We start from the raw sequence: 18,978 nt of genomic DNA, 5'->3' as shown, positions 1-18,978 counted from the left end.
TACCTTTTCTCAGTAATTCTAGAGGTCATTTAAATAAAGATTGTGAAGTGTGTCATCGTTCTAAACACACTAGAGACAAATTTCCTTTAAGTGATAATAAAGCTTCTCGTATTTTTGAAATAGTTCATTGTGATTTATGGGGGCCATACGACGAACCCTCTTCTTGTGGTGCTCACTATTTTTTGACTTTGGTGGATGATTATTCTCGTGCCATTTGGATATATTTATCGATTGATAAAACTAAGGTGTTTAAGATGTTTATGTCTTTTATAGCCATGATTGATAGACAATTTTCTCAGAAAATAAAAATAGTACGAAGTGATAATGGTACCGAATTTTTTTCTTTAAAAAATTATTTTTTGGCTCAAGGCATTATTTTTCAGACCTCTTGTGTGGGTACTCCTCAACAAAACGGGAGGGTTGAGAGAAAACATCAACATATCCTTAATGTTGCTCGTGCCCTTCGATTTCAGGGGGGGTTACCAATTTATTTTTGGGGAGAGTGTGCTCTTGCTGCGGCTCATCTGATAAATAGGACACCTTCAATACTTCTTAATAATAAAACCCCTTATGAGTTATTATTTGGCACCCCACCTTCGTTTAGTGAGTTACGTGTGTTTGGGTCCTTGTGTTTTGCTCATAATCAAAAGGCAAAAGGTGATAAATTTGCAAGTCGTAGTCGTAAATGTGTCTTTGTTGGTTATCCTTTTGGGAAGAAAGGATGGTATTTATATGACTTAGATAAAAAGGTTTTTTTTACCTCACGGGATGTTCGATTTTTTGAGGATGTGTATCCCTACTTGGATGTTGAGAGTACGAACATTGATATTTGGACACCAAATTTTGAGTCAAGTATTGATATGGGAGGTGACTTGGTTTTCCCATATAACCCCGAGGAGAGTTGCACCACTCTCGAGGCTCCCACTCAGCAGCAGCCGGTTGTGGTCAGTGCGCCATCACCACAGTCGGCCGAGGCTCTTGCACAAGAGCAGCCGCATATGGCAGCCACGGACCCCGATGCTATGGGTCGTGGGCATCGTCAGAAATTTGCAAATAGCAAATACAAGGATTTTATCACTCATACTCGGATTTCTCGAAATAGTCCATCTTCTTCACCTACTCCAAGCATCCCACCTCCCTCAGGTATGCCATATCCTATAGCACATTATGTTAGTTGTGATAAGTTTTCTGCAAAACATCGAAATTTTGTTGCAGCAATAACAACAGGTAGAGAGCCTCGTTCCTTCAAAGAGGCAATGCAGGATGAAGATTGGAAATTAGCAATGAGTGAAGAAATGCGTGCTCTTGAAAATAATGGTACTTGGACCTTGGAGAAATTGCCCCCCGGGAAGAAAGCCCTTGGTAGCCAATGGTTGTACAAAATTAAGTACAAATCTGATGGAAGCATTGAGCGACTCAAAGCTCGCTTGGTTGTGTATGGTAATCATCAAACCGAAGGCATTGATTATGATGAAACTTTTGCCCCGGTAGTCAAGATGACAACTGTTCGTGCTTTTCTTGCTATAGCCGCCTCGAAAAATTGGGAACTACATCAAATGGATGTTCACAATGCATTCCTTCATGGTGATTTACACGAGGAAGTTTATATGAAACTCCCTCCGGGTTTTACTGCGGATGACCCTGATCTTTTTTGTCGTCTTCGAAAATCCTTATATGGTCTTAAACAGGCGCCTAGGTGTTGGTTTGCCAAGCTCACAACTGCTTTGAAGAAATATGGTTTTGTACAATCATACCCGGACTACTCTCTTTTTACTTACACTAATGGGTCCATTCAACTAAACGTACTTGTTTATGTTGATGATTTAATTGTGGCCGGAAATAATTCGAATGCTATACAATTATTCAAAAATTATTTGGGCTCTTGTTTTCACATGAAAGACTTGGGTGTACTCAAGTATTTTCTCGGCATTGAAGTGGCTAGGAGTTCTAAGGGGCTATTTTTGTGTCAACGTAAGTACGCTCTTGACATTATTTCGGAGACGGGACTCTTGGGGTCGAAACCTGCTAACACCCCAATGAAACAAAACCATCGTTTGGCACGTGCCACCGGGCCACTGCTCACGAACCCAGCAGCATATAGGAGGCTAGTTGGACGCTTGGTTTATTTGGGTGTTACACGCCCAGACCTCACATACTCGGTGCACGTTTTGTCACAATTCATGAAAGCACCGAAGCAAGAACACTGGGAGGCTGCCCTTAGAGTTGTTCGTTACCTCAAATGTACCTCGAATCAAGGCATTTTACTAAGGTCGGATAGTGAACTTGCTTTGCAAGGGTGGTGTGACTCCGATTGGGCAGCATGCCCCCTCACTCGGAGGTCCCTGTCGGGGTGGCTTGTCTTCTTAGGCCACTCTCCAATTGCTTGGAAAACAAAGAAGCAAGACACGGTTGCAACGTCCTCCGCCGAGGCTGAATATCGGTCTATGTATGCTATTACGTGTGAAATGAAGTGGTTGAAGGGCTTACTTCTTAGCTTGGGCATTCAACATCCCCGTGCTATACCAATTTATTGTGATAGTCAAGCGGCTATTCATATTGCTCAAAATCCCGTGTTTCACGAACGCACAAAACATATTGAAGTGGATTGCCACTTTGTTAGAGATGCTATTCAAGAGGGCCTCATTACTACTACTCATGTGCGTACAAATGAGCAATTGGCCGACATATTTACTAAGGCCTTGGGTAGATCACAATTTGAGTATCTCTTAAGCAAGTTGGGCATCTTTGATTCAAGTGCTCCAACTTGAGGGGGGGTATTAGGAAAGATATGATATATTATTTGATTACAAGATATATTTTCTTATAGTTTATCTTAGGAAAAGATAATTAGTTTCCTAAGTTAGATAAGTTTTGGTTTCCTTGTTGCTCAAGGAGAGATCTTGTATAAATATGGATGTTGGGTGGAATATTATGATCAAGAAATACAATTCTAATTCTTCTATATTTTCTAAACATTATCAGTATTTAATTCAAAAAACTAAATTATGCAGAGATGTTGATTTCAGGGGAACTAAACATTTTTTTTAATCTAATGAAAAGTTATCAAGTGTCATGCATTGTACTTAGATTTCATAGGGTCATATATTTCTATAGTAGTACTATAAATTGCAATGAAGAAAAGCAACCAGGTGGACAAGCTTATCAGACCAAGCAGTTTCGAGTATTGGATACATCACAGCATAGTCAAATCTGAGCACAAGTGCGCAATCATGTAAGTTGCTTTCATTGTTGTTATTTGAAATAATACATGTCTGGAGAGAAAAGTGAAAGAATGCCAAGGAAGGAATTCGTGTATTCATTTAATTGAGTTACAGCAACTACATTTGTTGTGTAATGTACCTAAGTGAGAGTTCATACTGCCTAAACTAGGGAGATGTGCAACATAGTTCAACTAAAACCTTGAACTCACAATATTAATAATTGATTGCAAGACTTACAGAATATGTCACATTGTCACACTGTGCAGAAAGAATGAAAGAACAAAAATCAAACAACAAATGAAATGAAACTAGAAGTGGTAAAAATTGTTCAACAAATCTCTTTAAAATCCTGACTAGACTGAACTGTATCCTGAAACAGATCTTCTGATGCTTTGCTCTCAACTTCATAATCAGAAACAATGTCTTCTATACTGAGGGGAAGGCTGCTTGAGAAGATCAAGGTGGGCTTCGATTTTGGAACGAGTACAGGACCGGCCTCATTGTTAAGAATCTGAAGCACCCTCCTCATGTTAGGCCTCTCTAAACAATCAGGATTCGCGCAGCTCAACCCAACAAGCAGAAGCTTCTTCATTTGTGCCTCATCAAACTCCCTTTTCAACCTCGGATCAGCAGCTTCAAGGATCCTTCCTTGAGAATGCAACCTCCAAACCCAATCCACCAAATTAACCACATTCTGATCACCTGTGACTCGTTCTATTGGCTGCCTTCCACAAGCCACTTCAAGCACCACAACACCATAGCTAAAAACATCAGTTTTTTCAGTAGCTTTCCCATACTGCAGATACTCAGGAGCCAAGTACCCCATTGTTCCGGCTGTCAGAGTTGAAACCGGGCTTTTATCATGATCCATAAGCCTAGCTAACCCGAAATCACCCAGCTTTGGGTTAAAATTCCCATCTAGCAGCACATTACTAGTCTTGATGTCTCTATGTATAACCTGCTGCTCACACTCTTGGTGCAAGTATGTCAGAACTGAGGCTAAACCCACCACAACATTGTATCTTTGAGGCCATGGGAGCAGGTTATTGTCGATTTTTGTCTCGGGATACAGCACTTTGTCAAGGCTTCCATTAGGCATATAATCATAAACAAGCAACAATTCACCTTTTTCTGCACACCAACCTTGTAATTGAACCAAGTTTTTGTGCCTCAAACAAGCAATAATCGATAACTCAGCAAGAAACTCAGCCTTATTTTCATGATTATGCTTTGATCTCTTCACTGCTGCAATAACTCCTGAAGACAGGAAATAAGCCTTGTACACAGTCCCAAACGCGCCGTTTCCAAGAATCCTACTCGAATGAAACCCCTTTGTAGCAAACTTCAGCTCTCTATAACTAAACTCTCTAGGACCAGTTACCATTTCAGCCTTAAAACTCTTCTGTTTCCTGATTTTCACCCATTTCTTGGAGAAAACAAAACCAAGAACAACCAAAACAATGCAGCAGAATACCGGACCAGCGATCACAAGGCCTAATCCAATCCTCTTTCGACGATTCTTTGAGCTCGATTCAAGCCTCGGAGCAGGAGTGATTGTCACAGTACTGTCAGACACATTATGAGTCCTGAAATGAGGTCTGACAGGCAAAAATCCAAAAGTCTGTAGACCAAAACTTTCAATCAGATGAACTTCAGTACTTCCTTCACTTGAACCTGAAAACCCCAAATACACAAACTCTTTCAAATACTCCGAAAGATCGATTTCGACATCTAAAACCGGGTTTGCGGGCTTGGTATTCGAATAACCCATGAATATTTTCACCAATTTTCTCTCATTCTTGTAATCAATCCAAACATTGATCAAATCCCCACTTTTCAGATCAATCCCTTTTGACAGCAAATTGGCAGTTTTGATTGATTGTAAACTATTAACATCCAAACCCACATGATTATCATTCGGATCATTGAAATGAGGATCAAGTTTCGTATCGAACTCGAACCCGATAAACCGATTCTTGGTTAACTCAGAGGAGTTTACAAGACCCAAATACCCACCAGGACTTCCAAGAGTCTGATTATCAGGAGATAGAAAAAAGGCTAACCCATCACCAGAAGATGAAGTAGGATTAACATTACTGATTGAAAATGAGAATTTTACAGAAAAAGAAGCAGTAATATTAGCTTCAGAATCAAAGAATTGAATTGGGTTATTGTAAATGATTGATCCAGAACTTGTAGTTGGAACTGTAGCATCTCTTGTTAGACCAACAACTCCATCTTTAAGATATGAATCACCCAATAAAGTGAAGTTTCTGGGATTAAACGATGTGAAATGGAAGCTAATGGAAGAAGCAGAGGTTGAGATTGTAAGGAGGAAGAAGATGGTGATTGCGAAGGCGAGGCGAAAATTTGAGGTTCTTGAAGATGAATTCATGGTTAATTGGAATGAAATTCGAAGTGGGTTTTTGGATATTGGTCAAGAAATGGAAGAATTTGGTTGAATTTTGCGAAAAAAATAGGATTTCTTGGAGAATTTTAGCATTTCAAAGAGATTGAAAAAACAGGGGAAAACAGAGTTGTATTTTTAAGAGAGAGAAAGTGAGAGTGGGAAATAAGGAGGGAGAAAATGGGGTTTAAACCGTTGGAAAATGGGCGCGTGGGTTGTCGGTTACAAAAAATTTATTTATTTATTTATTTATTTTTAATTTATGGACAAAATTATAAAAAATAAAAAGGTGATATTTGTAGGTGGATTGTATAACGGATATTTAAGAACTTTTTAGGGTTAATCTTTGTTATTATGAGTGAAAATGACGTTTTAATATGATTATTAGCACTAGTGTTATTGATAGGTGATGTCATAAGGAGGGTGGGTGGGTCCAAGTAATGTAACATAAAATTTTGGAAATTATGAAATTTATCATTAATGATTGAAAATGTCTTGGTTTTACCAAATTAATTAATGGGAGGAGCTGCCATGTTAATGATATCAGACACTCGCTCCACAACGAAGTACTACAATATCAAGTAGAAATTTGGCATTAGGTAGCAAGTTATCATAACTCTAAAGTTTTTAAAAATGAAAAGAGTAAAATTTAGGGAGTTTATTATTATGGATAAAATAAGAAAACACTTCTATATGTACTCCTTCCGTCCCCGAAAGAACGACTCATTTGGGTTGATTACGCGGGTATTAAGAAAGTTAAATAAAAAGAAGTAAAAGTATATTGAAAAGATAAATTTACATGGGGTTTGTAAAAAAATAGAGAGAGAAAGTAATAAAATTACATGGAAAATCGAATTTTTATATGGAGAAGCTAATTTTGCACAAATATTGTTGCAAATTGGTAGGTGTTTTAATGCAAATGGGTCATTCTTTTTGGGACTAAAATTAGGCCAAATGGGTCGTTTTTTCGGGGACAGAGGGAGTAACATGAGAATGAGATACATAACATGTAATTATAGTGCTTTTTTTTTTTTTTGAAAGCGTAATTATAATGTTTTTAATACTTAAATAAGTTTTAATTCTAACTAATCTCATTTTCATGTAATACAATATTACTTTTTTTTTTTTGAACGGATACAATATTACTTTATGGCCACATACAATGCAACAAATATAAACTTAAAAAAAAAAAAAAAAAAAAAAAAAAAAAAAAAAAAATAAATTATTTATGTCACCTTTTTTTTTAACATGTAGAGATTAGATAAGGCCTTATTAGTGGTCTACTAGGCTTAGCCGCACTAGTTGATCATTTAAAAAATTATAAAATCACAACTTTAATCAAATTTATGCTAATCTCTTTTATTTCATCTCCAATCTTCTAATAGAGGTATTCATATCAATCTTGGTTCATGATATATAGATTAACAACACGGTTCATACATCTTATAATACTAAGAGAAAAAAATACAAGGTTTATGGGGATCATAGTACTATGAACCTTAAGGGAAATCCTACCTAATACTCCATAGTATAAATTAAATCTAAATTGATCAAATCATTAGTACCGAGAAATTCAATTAGTTGACATTTATTATTTAAAACACTTTTATAAAAAGTCTACAAACCGAGTACTTAAGTTGAACAACAAAATTTCAATACATTACGCTTGCATTAGTTTTCAGTGTTCAAACGTCGACTTCAGGTTAACTTAAAACTTCTTTTACCCTATTATGGATTTTTGTATCTTTACCAAATTGATCACTGTAAGTAAGACCTAGAGTATCAAAAACACAGAGAATCTGAGCTGCCTTTGGAATCCGAGCTTAATGTAAGAGATTAGCAATATGGAAACATTAAGTAGTCAACAATTTAAATTTCTGACTGTCAAATACGAAGTAAATACTAAAATAAACTTTCAAATTCTGACAAGGGCAAAAATGTAAAAGAATCATGTGAGTATCAGAGAATGTGACCCACACTCCACACAGGTTAAAGTCCAAACTTAAGGCCCACTATTTTTCATACACACTACACAGTACACAGATACAACTAGCCGTTGCAATATGAAAACTTCAAATCCACAAATATGCCTTCTTTTTCTCCTCAGAAAATCTAGAAACTTGCTCTTTTAAACCCTTGTACTTAAGGAAAGAGCCAGGCAACTCCCAAGTGCAAAGGACATAGATAGATTATAAATGTCCGATGCTAAATCAACAATTACAGGTCGCTAATCTCGATAAAAAAATATCATTTTGCATAACCTTGAAATTACATACTGCAAATTTATGCTGTTAGAGAAATTAAATAAATAACACAAGGACAGATTAATTCCTACAACAAAAGGCGATGCACTATTCTTATCCCTCCATCCAAACAATCTTGGATGACTGGCAATATTCACTATTCTAATCCAGCAAGAATATCACAAGTTGCTAATCAGACTGGTGAAAGTTTGAAAACGCCTAAGACTTTAATCAATATCTGAGCATTAGTTGCTAGAGCTAATGGCTTCCTCTGAAATTCGAAAGCTCCTTCAACTCTTTAAATCTAAAATATTACATACGCCAGTGGACTCTGGCAATCATTCCTAACTTAGAATTAAGCTACTACGATACCAAGGGTTGTTAAAAAAAATTACCAGTGTAAAATATCAGACATATATACAGCTTTTATCCAAGAGTCTCTTAATGCATTTATGAGTGTGAGAAGTCTTCTTTCAGCTGACGAGTGGAGGTAGTGGTGTATATTGCCCCTTCAAAAATCTGCTGAACCACACAAGTGGTTAAGTATAACTGAGAGGAACGATAAAAAGCCTACTACCAGATTTCTATAGCAGAAAGGGAAAATAGCATAATGTTGTAGCAAGATTAAAGTGATGAATAAAGATGTCCATATCAAACATCTAAAAATTGACTAGATTATATATGTACGCCCAAACTCCAATCAACAATTTACAGTAAAAAAGGGTGTAAAAATAAAACTACATTGGGCCAAGTACCAGAGATCGAGTATTGCTAATTTGCTACTCATTGAAGTTGTGGCTAATATAAGGAAAGACCTCTACGATCTAGAGTTATAATATTTGAATAAGGGTTAATTGATCAGGAATATTAACAAGGAGAGAAGGCCTGAGCGGAGAAGGGGGATTTACCTGCTCGCAAACCAAAATCAACTCTCTGCCAACTTTGTTCTCCCTTCTATTTCTGTGGTAATCTTCTGGGCATAAGAACTGGGAGAGGAAAATAGAACTTATTTGGTGTGTGATATAGTTCAATTTAATTAAGTATATCACTAATTAGGCACATAAAGAACTTTACCTTCTTCCAAGCTACAAAAACATCCAGGAGGAAAAATCACATCTGGATCTACGTGTTGCAAAGATGATATGGCCAATGATACGCAGCTTTTACTGAAGATAACAAGCAACAGATCAAGATTCAGAATGGAAGCTGATTTGACTACTGATCATATCATGAAAACACGATAGGAGATCTGTGAAATGTAACAACTACCATAGCAACAAACCAAAACCCAACCTGCAGCAGATTAACCAGATAACTCCCCAAACATTGATATTACCTCTACCATTAAGAAAGAGGAATCAAAAAGCTTACAATAAAGAGAACCAACTTCAAGGAACTTAATTGAGATACAAACCTGGCCCATGTAGGCACAAACTTCTTGTTTTGTATTCTATCCACTTCGTCCTCTTCATCATCTGAGCACTGGTATGGTGATATATCATATGACTGTGGCACACTGGTTCTATGTGTTGGCTTATCATAGTCAACATTAGGTGTTGAACTTTCAGCCACGTCAACGGCACTTACCTGTAAAGACCATTACAGCTTATAAAAAGGGAGATTCACCACAAACCAAGGTGTCTAAAAGGTAGATGAGCCATATATATCTATTCATATAAGCCCAAAAAGTTATGCTACTTGGAACCTAATGCAGTATGCATCCCCCCTGTCCCCCACCCTTTCTACTACATTACATAAAACCAATTAAAAACAGTTCATAGTGCAACAGAAAAATGATTTAACCTTTCCAACGGCAGAAGATCCCGTTGACATCTTGTGATCAATTAAGGTTGAAAGTCCATCATCAGTTTCTCTTATATCACTCCCAACAATGACCAATTTATTCACAGCCTTCTCTGAATCTTCTCCTTCATATCCTTTGTCAAGTTGTTCTTCCGTTTTCTCATTAAAGTCCTTTCTCTGATGAGCTCTTCCTTCCTATAATGATCACAATACTTATGCCAACAATGACAGATGAATAATGCTTGAGACTATACAAGGACAAGGCCAAACCTCAGGTGCACATCTTGATTCCTCCTTCCAAGCTTGAAGTTTATCCTCTGCTTGCTTGTGCTGTAACCGTGCTTCTTCAATACGCTGTTTTTTCCTTTCCTTTTCTTTCTTTTCTTCTTCTTCTCTCTGTCTTTTCTTAGCTGCATTTTCAGCCTCCCTTTTCTTTCTTTGTTCCTCTTTAAGTTTTCTTTTCAGTTCCATTTCCTTCATATTTTTTTGCTCCACTCGTGCTCGTTCAAGCTTCATTGCCTCTTTCTTCTGATTGCGTTCATTTTCTCTTATTTCAGCAGCACGTTTGGCAGCTTCAGCAGCTTGGAGAGCCTTAACTTTTACATCTCTCTTTTCTGCACATCAATACAAAGAGATCAATGTATGAGCATGAAAAATAGCAAATAGCCTATGTCAGAATGTTTAACAGTTCAATATACTCATTAGAATTTAGATCCCTATAGCATATGAATGAATTAAGCATAACAGAATGCTTCATAATAGCACCAAACTGAAAAGAAAACACTTTCAGAAGGATAATGGGGTAAATACTTTCAATACAATCAGTTGTAAGATAAAAGATAAAAGACCAGATGTAAGATAAAAAACCAAAACCAATCACCTCTCTAGTAAATTCTTTCAGAAGGATAATGGGGTAAATACTTTGGCACTAACATATGGACAAGAAGTTCCAACTGCTAAGCCATTAACAAGGATTAAGACGATGAAAAGAAGACGGACACGGATAGATGTATTACCAGGTACAACAGTAGCTGCTTGTTTTTGTTGAACAAGTGGCACAAAGGATTTTATGTTAGAGACAATATTATTGCGCTTCTGTTCCTTCTCTGACAAACTTTGTCCTCTGCTTCTTAAACTCGATTTTCCTGATAATTTTGGTTTGCTGAACCTGCTACTGTGTGGTTTTGAGTGCTTCTTGCTGCTGTAAGCACCAACTGAAAAACCATTGTTTTCCTTCCCAAACCTTGTCTGCTTGCTTCTTTTCTGACCCATGCTACTTTTCTTGCTGTCATTATGTGTTTCGAAAGTGCCGATTTCTGTGCTACCAGATACTTGACTGCATCTTTTGTCTGCATCATCTGGAACCAGAAAGCTTTCATTCTGCAAAGCTATATCACAAGATGAGTCCTTGTACACACCACTTCTTGTCCTTGAATCAGTTCTCTTGACATCTGTGCTCACAGATTCTAAACAATCTCTCTCATCCGCATGATCTGGAGCCAGTGAATTAGTAGACTGCAATGTAACATCAAGAGGTGGTTCAATGTTGGTGCTATTTTTCATATTTGATGAGATCTTTTCCACACCAGTGTAAACAGCATCATTCACTTCTTCCTCACCACTTTCAGGATCCTCCTGAATGGGGAAGCAAGTAAGCTCCAGATTACTGCTACCTAGCTTATCTGAACTAGCAGATTTTGATGTAGCGCCTTCAAAGCCCTTCCCAACTGGTGACAGAAAAGGTTTCTTGATTTCCCATCCATATTGCCTACCAGGAAAAGAAAAGAGATCGGAATGAGACTTCCCAAGAAAAGTACTTCCACTGGGCAGCAGATTACTTGGTAGGTCAATGTTCTCCAGCAGCCCGTTAGGTACTGAAGAGTATATACCTGGTGCCAAGTACATTTTGCATCCACTAGGAAAGGGAGATACAGGGGTGCCAAAAGTAGCAGATTTGAAAATTATCTCAGACAAGCTGTTCCTATCCACTTTGTTATCCAGAATGGGAGCTTCTTCATGGGTAAATTTCTCTCTGTAACTTTGTGCATCAACTGTGTTCTCACCTATAACAAAACGATCAAACTCTGGTATAGTTTGATCGACTTCAGTCACTTTCATAAACTCCGGTATAGTTTGATCCACTTCAGCCACTTTCATACATTCCATTAGAGGAGAACCAATAGATAACTTAAAATCATGCACTTTGTGATGAGAGTTTCTATGATCCACAGCCATTTTCATATCCATCAACTTCACTACAGTGTCACTATCAACTAGATTTTGATCATTCACCAAACCACCAGACACCCTTCCACTGCAAGTTTCAGCACTTGATGCATTTGTTTTCACTTTTCCATCCCAAGTCAAATCTGACGGCTCTGCAATAATACTTTGATTCACATTTGAAGCATCAGAGTTTGAAAGTTTTTGGTGATCATGTGTGGAGGACGGATCAATTCTTCCTAAGCTAGCTTTATCCTGCCAGATAAACAATAAGAAATTAATCTCACGGCAAGGGAAAATAACGTTAGACAAAATGTGAACTCTATTCTATTGTAGGGATAGAGGTAATTTACTACATACTCCATTCTAAAAAATTTATCCCTCTTAAGTACCTGAACTTTTTCATCTTATTTAATGCTTGAAAAATTAATGCATCACTTTAGAATTCCAGTGCAATAGTATTTGTTAAGTATAAAAATCACTACAATAACTATCTACTTTATAAGTGTACATACTTATGAGAAATATATTTTGGGATGGGTGTATGAAATACAAACAGAATCAGGGTAAAAAAAAAATAATAATAACGCATGGAACATGCTACATGTCAAACATGTGATGAAGTACTATCTCATATTAGAAGGTTAACAATAGATAGCATGGGTGAAGCAGTACCTTTCCACACCCCACCTGAGGAGTCAACACTTGTTCCGTGCTCGATAAAGAAGGGACACTCTGATCAGTCACCTTGATAAGAATAGCACGATCTGATAAAGCAGCGCCTGAATTATGAGAAATTGACGGTTCCTGAGGCATAGGACAGATGTTTTCTTTCTCACCCGAAGCAGATATACTTGATATACTTTCACTGATAGCATTGTAGGAACTTGTCCTAAAAGTTGGGCTGGAAGATTTTTTGGGGTTCTGATATTCGATTTTCCTCCGCTTATAACATGGCCAAGAATTATCCATGTCATCTCCACAACTGAAGTTAGGAAGCATGTTCACTTCAGCTCCAAGCTCAAATAGTTTAGAGCCACCAACCTGCTTCTCATGGCTTGAGGAGAAAGCTCGTACAGCTGCAATATTAGAAAGGCTCCCTGAATTCACCATCTCTACAGTAGGAGCAACATCAGTCACCGGTTTCAATGATCCAACTAGGGTTCTGCCAGGACTTGGCCAAGCAACTTCTTCAGCGTCAGTGTCAAAAGAAGATTGTAACACATCAACACAATGTGGCAAGATCAAGGTCTGTCCGGGTGTTTTGTCACTTTTAGAATTAACTTGATGAGCAATTTCACTATCTAGAACCCCATGGGCTTCGTACTCTAATGACTCAGGACATGCTCCAGAAGAAGATTCACCGGGATAAGTGCTAGACTTCTCAATTGGGTGAGCTCTGGTTCTCTCTTCTAATATGTCCTGAGACTCCTGACTAACAGAATCTGACAAATTGCTGGGGATGTCGCCCAAATTGCCTTCTTCAACTTCATCAAAATCAAGTTGCTTGGGTTTTACAGACACCTCCCTAGACATGCTTCTCCAAAACCTTGTTTCTCCTTCTTCTGCTTCATTATTTTTAGAGCTTGTAATTTCACCACTGCAAGGCTTGCTGCTGTTTCCAAAGGAAGTTCCCACCTGCTGTGTCAGGCCACTCTTGGATCTAGTTATTCGACCAACACAAACATTGACACTCTTAATATTAAGAGGGTGAGCTCCATCAAAGGTTTGTTGGGAACTGCTTCTGGATCTTGTAATCCTACCACCATAAACAATGTTGTGTTCTTCGATCTTCTGATTGTCTCCCATTTCTACCTCCTTATCCCCATAATCTGTTGAATTTGAAAAAGAACCACCTAATTGTTGGCAACTGCCTTTGGATCTAGTAATCCTATTACCATAACTGTTGCTGCGTTCTTCAATCTTCTGATTGTCTTCCAATTCTACCTCCTTTGCCTCGCTAACTGCTGAATGTGTAAAAGGACCGTATAAGGCATCATCACTTTTCTCCTTGTGTGAAGAATTTCCAGTTACTGCTTCTTCCTTGGAGCAAATAAGAGGATCAAATCCTGTAGCTTGTGCCAAAAAGCAACCACAAGCATCAACACTACCCTCTTTGTTTGAGCAATTTCCAATTGCTACTTCTTCATTGGAGCAAATTTCAGTTGGTGATGCAGAAGGCTCCTCCAATTCAAGAGATCTCTTCAAATCAAATTGTTCATCATGTCTACAATTTTTTCCATCATGAAAAGAACCAACATCATTCTCCATCCCTAAACGGCTTTTAGTACTTGCTTTTGCACTATTCCGAAGCTCCAGTGCCTTTTGACGGGACTTGGATCTCTGAATTCTTGCAAGAGATTGCTCAGGTTTACATACATTTGATAATCTTGTATCAATCTGATCTTCAGGAGACATAGGGACATAGCTGAATGTGTCCATACCATCATCAACATGAGATGGAGGAACAATGTCAGCTGTATCTTCAGTATCATCAACGTGACACGGAGGAACAATGCCGGCCCTATCTTCAGTGCCATCAACATGACAAGGAGGAATAGTGTCAGCCATATCTTCAGCACCATCAACATGACTCAGAGGAACAATGCCATACATGTCTTCAGTGCCATCAACATGATGTGGTGGAGCAACACTATCTTCATCAAATCCATTGCTAGAGGCACATTTTCCAGCACAAGTTTCATCTGGTATGCCACTATTTGCTTCTGCTACAACTAGCTGATCATATAAAAAACTAGGACCACTGGTATAAGAGGCAAAAGGTCCCGGTCTTGGAAGCAACAGTCCTGAAATAAGCTCTTCCTTGTTCAATGCTGAAAAATAATTAAGCATATTAGCGAAGTAAGATAAACAACCAAAAGTTCTTCATTTAGAAAGCAATTGATTTAATTAGAACCAGATCTTCCAATAATAATAATAACACATCTGCTACAATTTAATTCTTCAATAAAAAAATTTCAAACTTCAATTATCACGATAGAAGTGTAGAACACAAGTTGTTCTATGTGAGCAATCATACACCATTTCAGAACAATTTTTCCACTTCAATTTAGATTATCAATTTCCATGTAACATAGATTTCACCAAAACTTCTCAAAACAAGTGACAAGTGCTTCTGAATTATTTTGTAAGTCAATTATAACGAAAAGTCCGAAACTGTTATAACACTTATAAGGAGCTTACATATTTGCATTTGGTAACTAAACCTCAGATTTTGATACAAACTAACCTGATATATACTCCACAAAATCAACTACAGAATGTGAATTGTCTTTCTTGATGCAGGTTAATTGGCAAAAACACAGACATAAAACCAGGAAACATTCAAAATGGAGCTCAGTTATCCTTCAGAATTAAGTTGTACGATAGAGCTACAAAAATAGTTTTCTAGTGGAGTCGGTTACATTTAATTACTTGTATCCGAAGCTTAATTTTATTTCCTAATTCTAAAGGGAACTAAATTAATAAGCTAGTTTTGGGTTTATAAATATGAATTAAAATGAACCATTGTTAATGATATGTTTAAGAACCATCTACAAACTTTAGTATATATTTGGAACGGATTAAAGTGTTCAGCTAAATAAAAAGACTGGTGCTAATTAGGTTTTGAGATCGATATTATACATTATCATTAGTATATGAAAACTCTACTCATATCTCTAATTCCCATGCAATTGTATAAAACCATAAAACCGGAGATTTGAGAAAGAATTTCTGTATTCTTATAACTCATATCAATCACACCCGAAACTAGCCTTGAAGCGAAAACGACTAAAGAACATTCAAAATGACACCTTTTACTGCTGTAGTGCTATTTCTCTGCTTAACAGACGCATTGACTACAAATTCCTAGCTAATAACTCATAAATCTATCTACATTTCCAATTTCCTATTCAAACGTACTAAAAAAGGCGATTCAATAAACTGAAGAAATGGCGACAGAGTGATGCCAATTGAACAATCAATCAAAACCTAATCAATCAGCAACAAATGTAATATCAAAGCTAAATTTCCTACAATTAACAAAATTTCGTTAAATTACTAAAGAATTTATAAATTTCAAGCCCTAATTTATGAACTACACTTCCGGCAAACCATAAATCCCCAAATTTTGAGCATAAAACCTCAAAATTACGGATAAAAACCATAAAATTCTCCAAAAATAGAGGAAAAAAATGAAATACCAGTGAGATCTGAAGTTGAAGATCGATTATCGGAATTGAGGAGCCAAGAAGGAGGAGGAATGCCTTGAATTAAGAGCTTGGAAAGAAGATGTTGGTCATAGAGTTGCTTCTGGTGGTTCAATTTGTCGATAATCTGCCTCTTTCGGTCGAAAATTTGCACGAACAGCTTCTCAATCGTCGACATTTTAGGGTTTATTCAGTGAAATTCCATGAATTTGGGGGAAAAATTTTTAATGTTTAGGGCTCAATTCGATGGTGTGGAGGAGAGAGAAAGTGAAGGATGGAAGCGCGGACAGGGATTTCAAATTTTTTACGGAGCATCAAAAAATGGTGGACTTATTTTTTTATCATTACAACATTTTCGGTAAATTTTTAGGGGAGTGCTAAACGCAACCTAGGTTTACTTTTTTTTTTTTTTTGACGGAAACCGATCACTCAAGCTTTATTAATCAATCAAAGGGCTAAAATCAGCCATTACAACCTCAGAGATACCTTGAGGAAACTCTTCCATCCATACTCTAAGTGAGTCGAAGGAAGGACATAATTTAGCAAGAGCATGAGCAACACGGTTGCCGCTTCTTTTAACAAAGGAAAAATCACAAGAAAAGCAACTACTAGATAACCGAAGGATATCATGAACAATTGTTCCAAAGGCAGTGGCAGTTGTGCAGCGTTTGATTAAGTGGCAATGGAGCTTGAGGCTGTCAGTTTCCATACATACCTTCCTGAAACCCGAGTCAATGGCAATGTTTAAGGCATGTCTCATAGCGAGAGCTTCAGCGGTATCAACATCATAATTACCCTTGAGAGGCAAACACATAGAAGCTACAACATCACCATCACTGTCTCTCATAATGGCCCCCAATCCCACCCCATTCGGATTGAAAATTGCTGCATCTGAATTGACTTTTATCACCCCATGAGCAGGAGGTTTCCATCGATCATTCAACTGCGGGCTAGCCTTACTCGCACCAGGAGTAATTTGAGCCATAGCATACTCCCCTGCCATGCCAACTGCTTTGTGTATAACCTCAACCACATCCCTCTTTTTCCCTTCAAAAACCCATACATTTCTTCGGCACCAAATACCCCAAATTAAGCAGAGGAATAAATTCCACCACTCTCCATCTTTATATTTCTTTCGAACAGCATTGCACCATTCCCAGAAAGTATCCCCATCAAATTGCTCAACATCTAGTCTTAGAGGGGAAAGATACCAAAGGCACTTGACATCAACACATCGAATAAGCACATGCAAAACACTCTCATTCTCAACGCCACAAAGAGGACAAAAGGGATCAATTTGCATACCTCGTTGTATCAAACACTGACGGGCTGCCATAGCTCCCTTAACAGCTCGCCACATAAAGTGTTTCACTTTCGGGGGGACTTCAGCGTGCCAGATAGCATTCCACTCAAAATTGCAGTTTGAACTTGAAGTAGAAGCCTTGTTGTGCCTTTGCTCCAGCGTGATCAGATTGTAGGCACTTCTGACAGAGTACAGCCCATCTTTAGTATGCTGCCACACCCAAGAGTCCAACCTGTCATATAAGGGGATAGGAATATTGCAAATTTCAGCTACTTCTACTTGAGAAAAGAGCATGTTTAGAGTCTCCAAATTCCACGACCTATCCACCCATAAATCACGCACAACAGCAGGACCATCATCATTCACCACAAAACCACCAGCAACCTTAAAACCAGGCAGACTTGGCACCCAGGGGTCGTGCCAAATACTAATTGTAGCGCCATTTCCAATTGCCTTTCTAGCACCCTTCATCAGCACATCTCTAGCTCCCATAATCGACCTCCATGTGTAGCTTGCATTCGGGCACACCTTTGCCTCAAGTAATGTAGAATGAGGAAAATATTTTCCTTTTAAGACTCTAGCCGCAAGAGACTCCGGATTCGAAATAATACGCCAAGCTTGTTTTGCCAAGAGAGCACTATTAAAATTCCTCATATTTCTAAATCCAAGCCCTCCATCTTTCTTAGATGTATAAAGCTTTTCCCACGCCACCCAACATAACTTCCTTTCTTCACCTTTTTGCCCCCAAAAGAAATTTCGATACAATCTTTCAATCTCATTGAGAATACTAGCCGGGAGAGCAAAACATTGCATTGCATACGTTGGGATTGCTTGAGCAATTGATTTGATTAAAACCTCTTTACCCACTTGAGACAAAAAATTTTCTTTCCACCCTTTGAGTTTTTTCCAAACACGATCCTGAATATTTTGGAACACTTGTTTCTTCGATCCACCAATGTAGGTTGGCAAACCAAGATACTTATCATGTCCTTCGACAGCCTTAAAGGATAACTTCATCTGAAGCATATTTTTCCGTTCAAGTTCAATGTTTCGGCTAAAAGACACTTCCGATTTGTCCATATTCAGTTTCTGTCCCGAAGCTAACTCATAAGTAGAAAGTACATGCAACACATTTTCAATCTCCTCCTCCGTCGCTCGCACAAAAAGAAGGCTGTCATCCGCAAAAAAAAGATGAGAGATAGGTTGAACCTGTCTTCCAATTTTAACACCGTGAATGAGTTTCTTGCTCTCCGCATCACGAAGGAGAGCCGACAAACCTTCCGCACACATAATGAACAGGAAAGGGGAGAGAGGGTCACCTTGTCTAAGGCCCCTACTAGGCTTGAAACGTCTCGACGGTTGCCCATTCACCAAGACATCAAATTCTGCAGAGCTAACACAATTCATAATCAGGCTAACAAAGTTGCACGGCAAACCCAATTTTAGCATCATTTTCTCCAGGAAATCCCACTCTACTCTATCGTATACCTTACTCATGTCGAGTTTTAACCCTAGGAAACCTTTCTTCCCTGTTTTCTTTTTTCTGAGGTAGTGGAAACATTCATAA

General features: G+C 38.0%; 2 protein-coding genes across 2 annotated transcripts; both read right to left on the bottom strand.

Annotated features, from left to right (window-relative positions):
* Positions 1-3,486: 3,486 nt before the first annotated feature.
* Positions 3,487-5,741, bottom strand: LOC145576982 (putative L-type lectin-domain containing receptor kinase S.7). Its single transcript, XM_081634682.1, has one exon. It carries the CDS (start codon positions 5,614-5,616, stop codon positions 3,550-3,552), a length of 2,067 nt encoding a protein of 688 aa, XP_081490808.1. The 5' UTR covers positions 5,617-5,741; the 3' UTR covers positions 3,487-3,549.
* A 2,155-nt stretch (positions 5,742-7,896) lies between these two features.
* Positions 7,897-16,336, bottom strand: LOC145576981 (uncharacterized). The gene is made up of 9 exons (XM_081634681.1): positions 16,103-16,336; positions 12,573-14,731; positions 10,691-12,152; positions 9,945-10,288; positions 9,675-9,869; positions 9,286-9,458; positions 8,946-9,037; positions 8,780-8,857; positions 7,897-8,390 (listed from the first exon to the last, which is right to left on the bottom strand). Exons 1-8 carry the CDS (start codon positions 16,284-16,286, stop codon positions 8,826-8,828), a joined length of 4,641 nt encoding a protein of 1,546 aa, XP_081490807.1. The 5' UTR covers positions 16,287-16,336; the 3' UTR covers positions 7,897-8,390; positions 8,780-8,825.
* Positions 16,337-18,978: the final 2,642 nt, after the last annotated feature.

The sequence above is a fragment of the Chenopodium album genome, chromosome 13 (assembly GCF_948465745.1).
Source record: "Chenopodium album chromosome 13, dcCheAlbu1.1, whole genome shotgun sequence".
Lineage (NCBI taxonomy): Eukaryota > Viridiplantae > Streptophyta > Magnoliopsida > Caryophyllales > Amaranthaceae > Chenopodium > Chenopodium album.
The sequence above is the reverse complement of the archived record's forward strand: the minus strand, read 5'-3'. Positions and strand labels throughout refer to the sequence as shown.

Excerpts from the sequence above, each read along its gene's own strand:
- LOC145576981 (XM_081634681.1), bottom strand. The coding sequence starts at position 16,286 with ATGTCGACGATTGAGAAGCTGTTCGTGCAAATTTTCGACCGAAAGAGG. Across the intron at positions 12,153-12,572 it reads CTCAGGTGGGGTGTGGAAAG|GATAAAGCTAGCTTAGGAAG; the intron begins GTACTGCTTCAC and ends TTTATCTGGCAG. Across the intron at positions 9,459-9,674 it reads GATCTTCTGCCGTTGGAAAG|GTAAGTGCCGTTGACGTGGC; the intron begins GTTAAATCATTT and ends TGGTCTTTACAG.
- LOC145576982 (XM_081634682.1), bottom strand. The coding sequence starts at position 5,616 with ATGAATTCATCTTCAAGAACCTCAAATTTTCGCCTCGCCTTCGCAATC.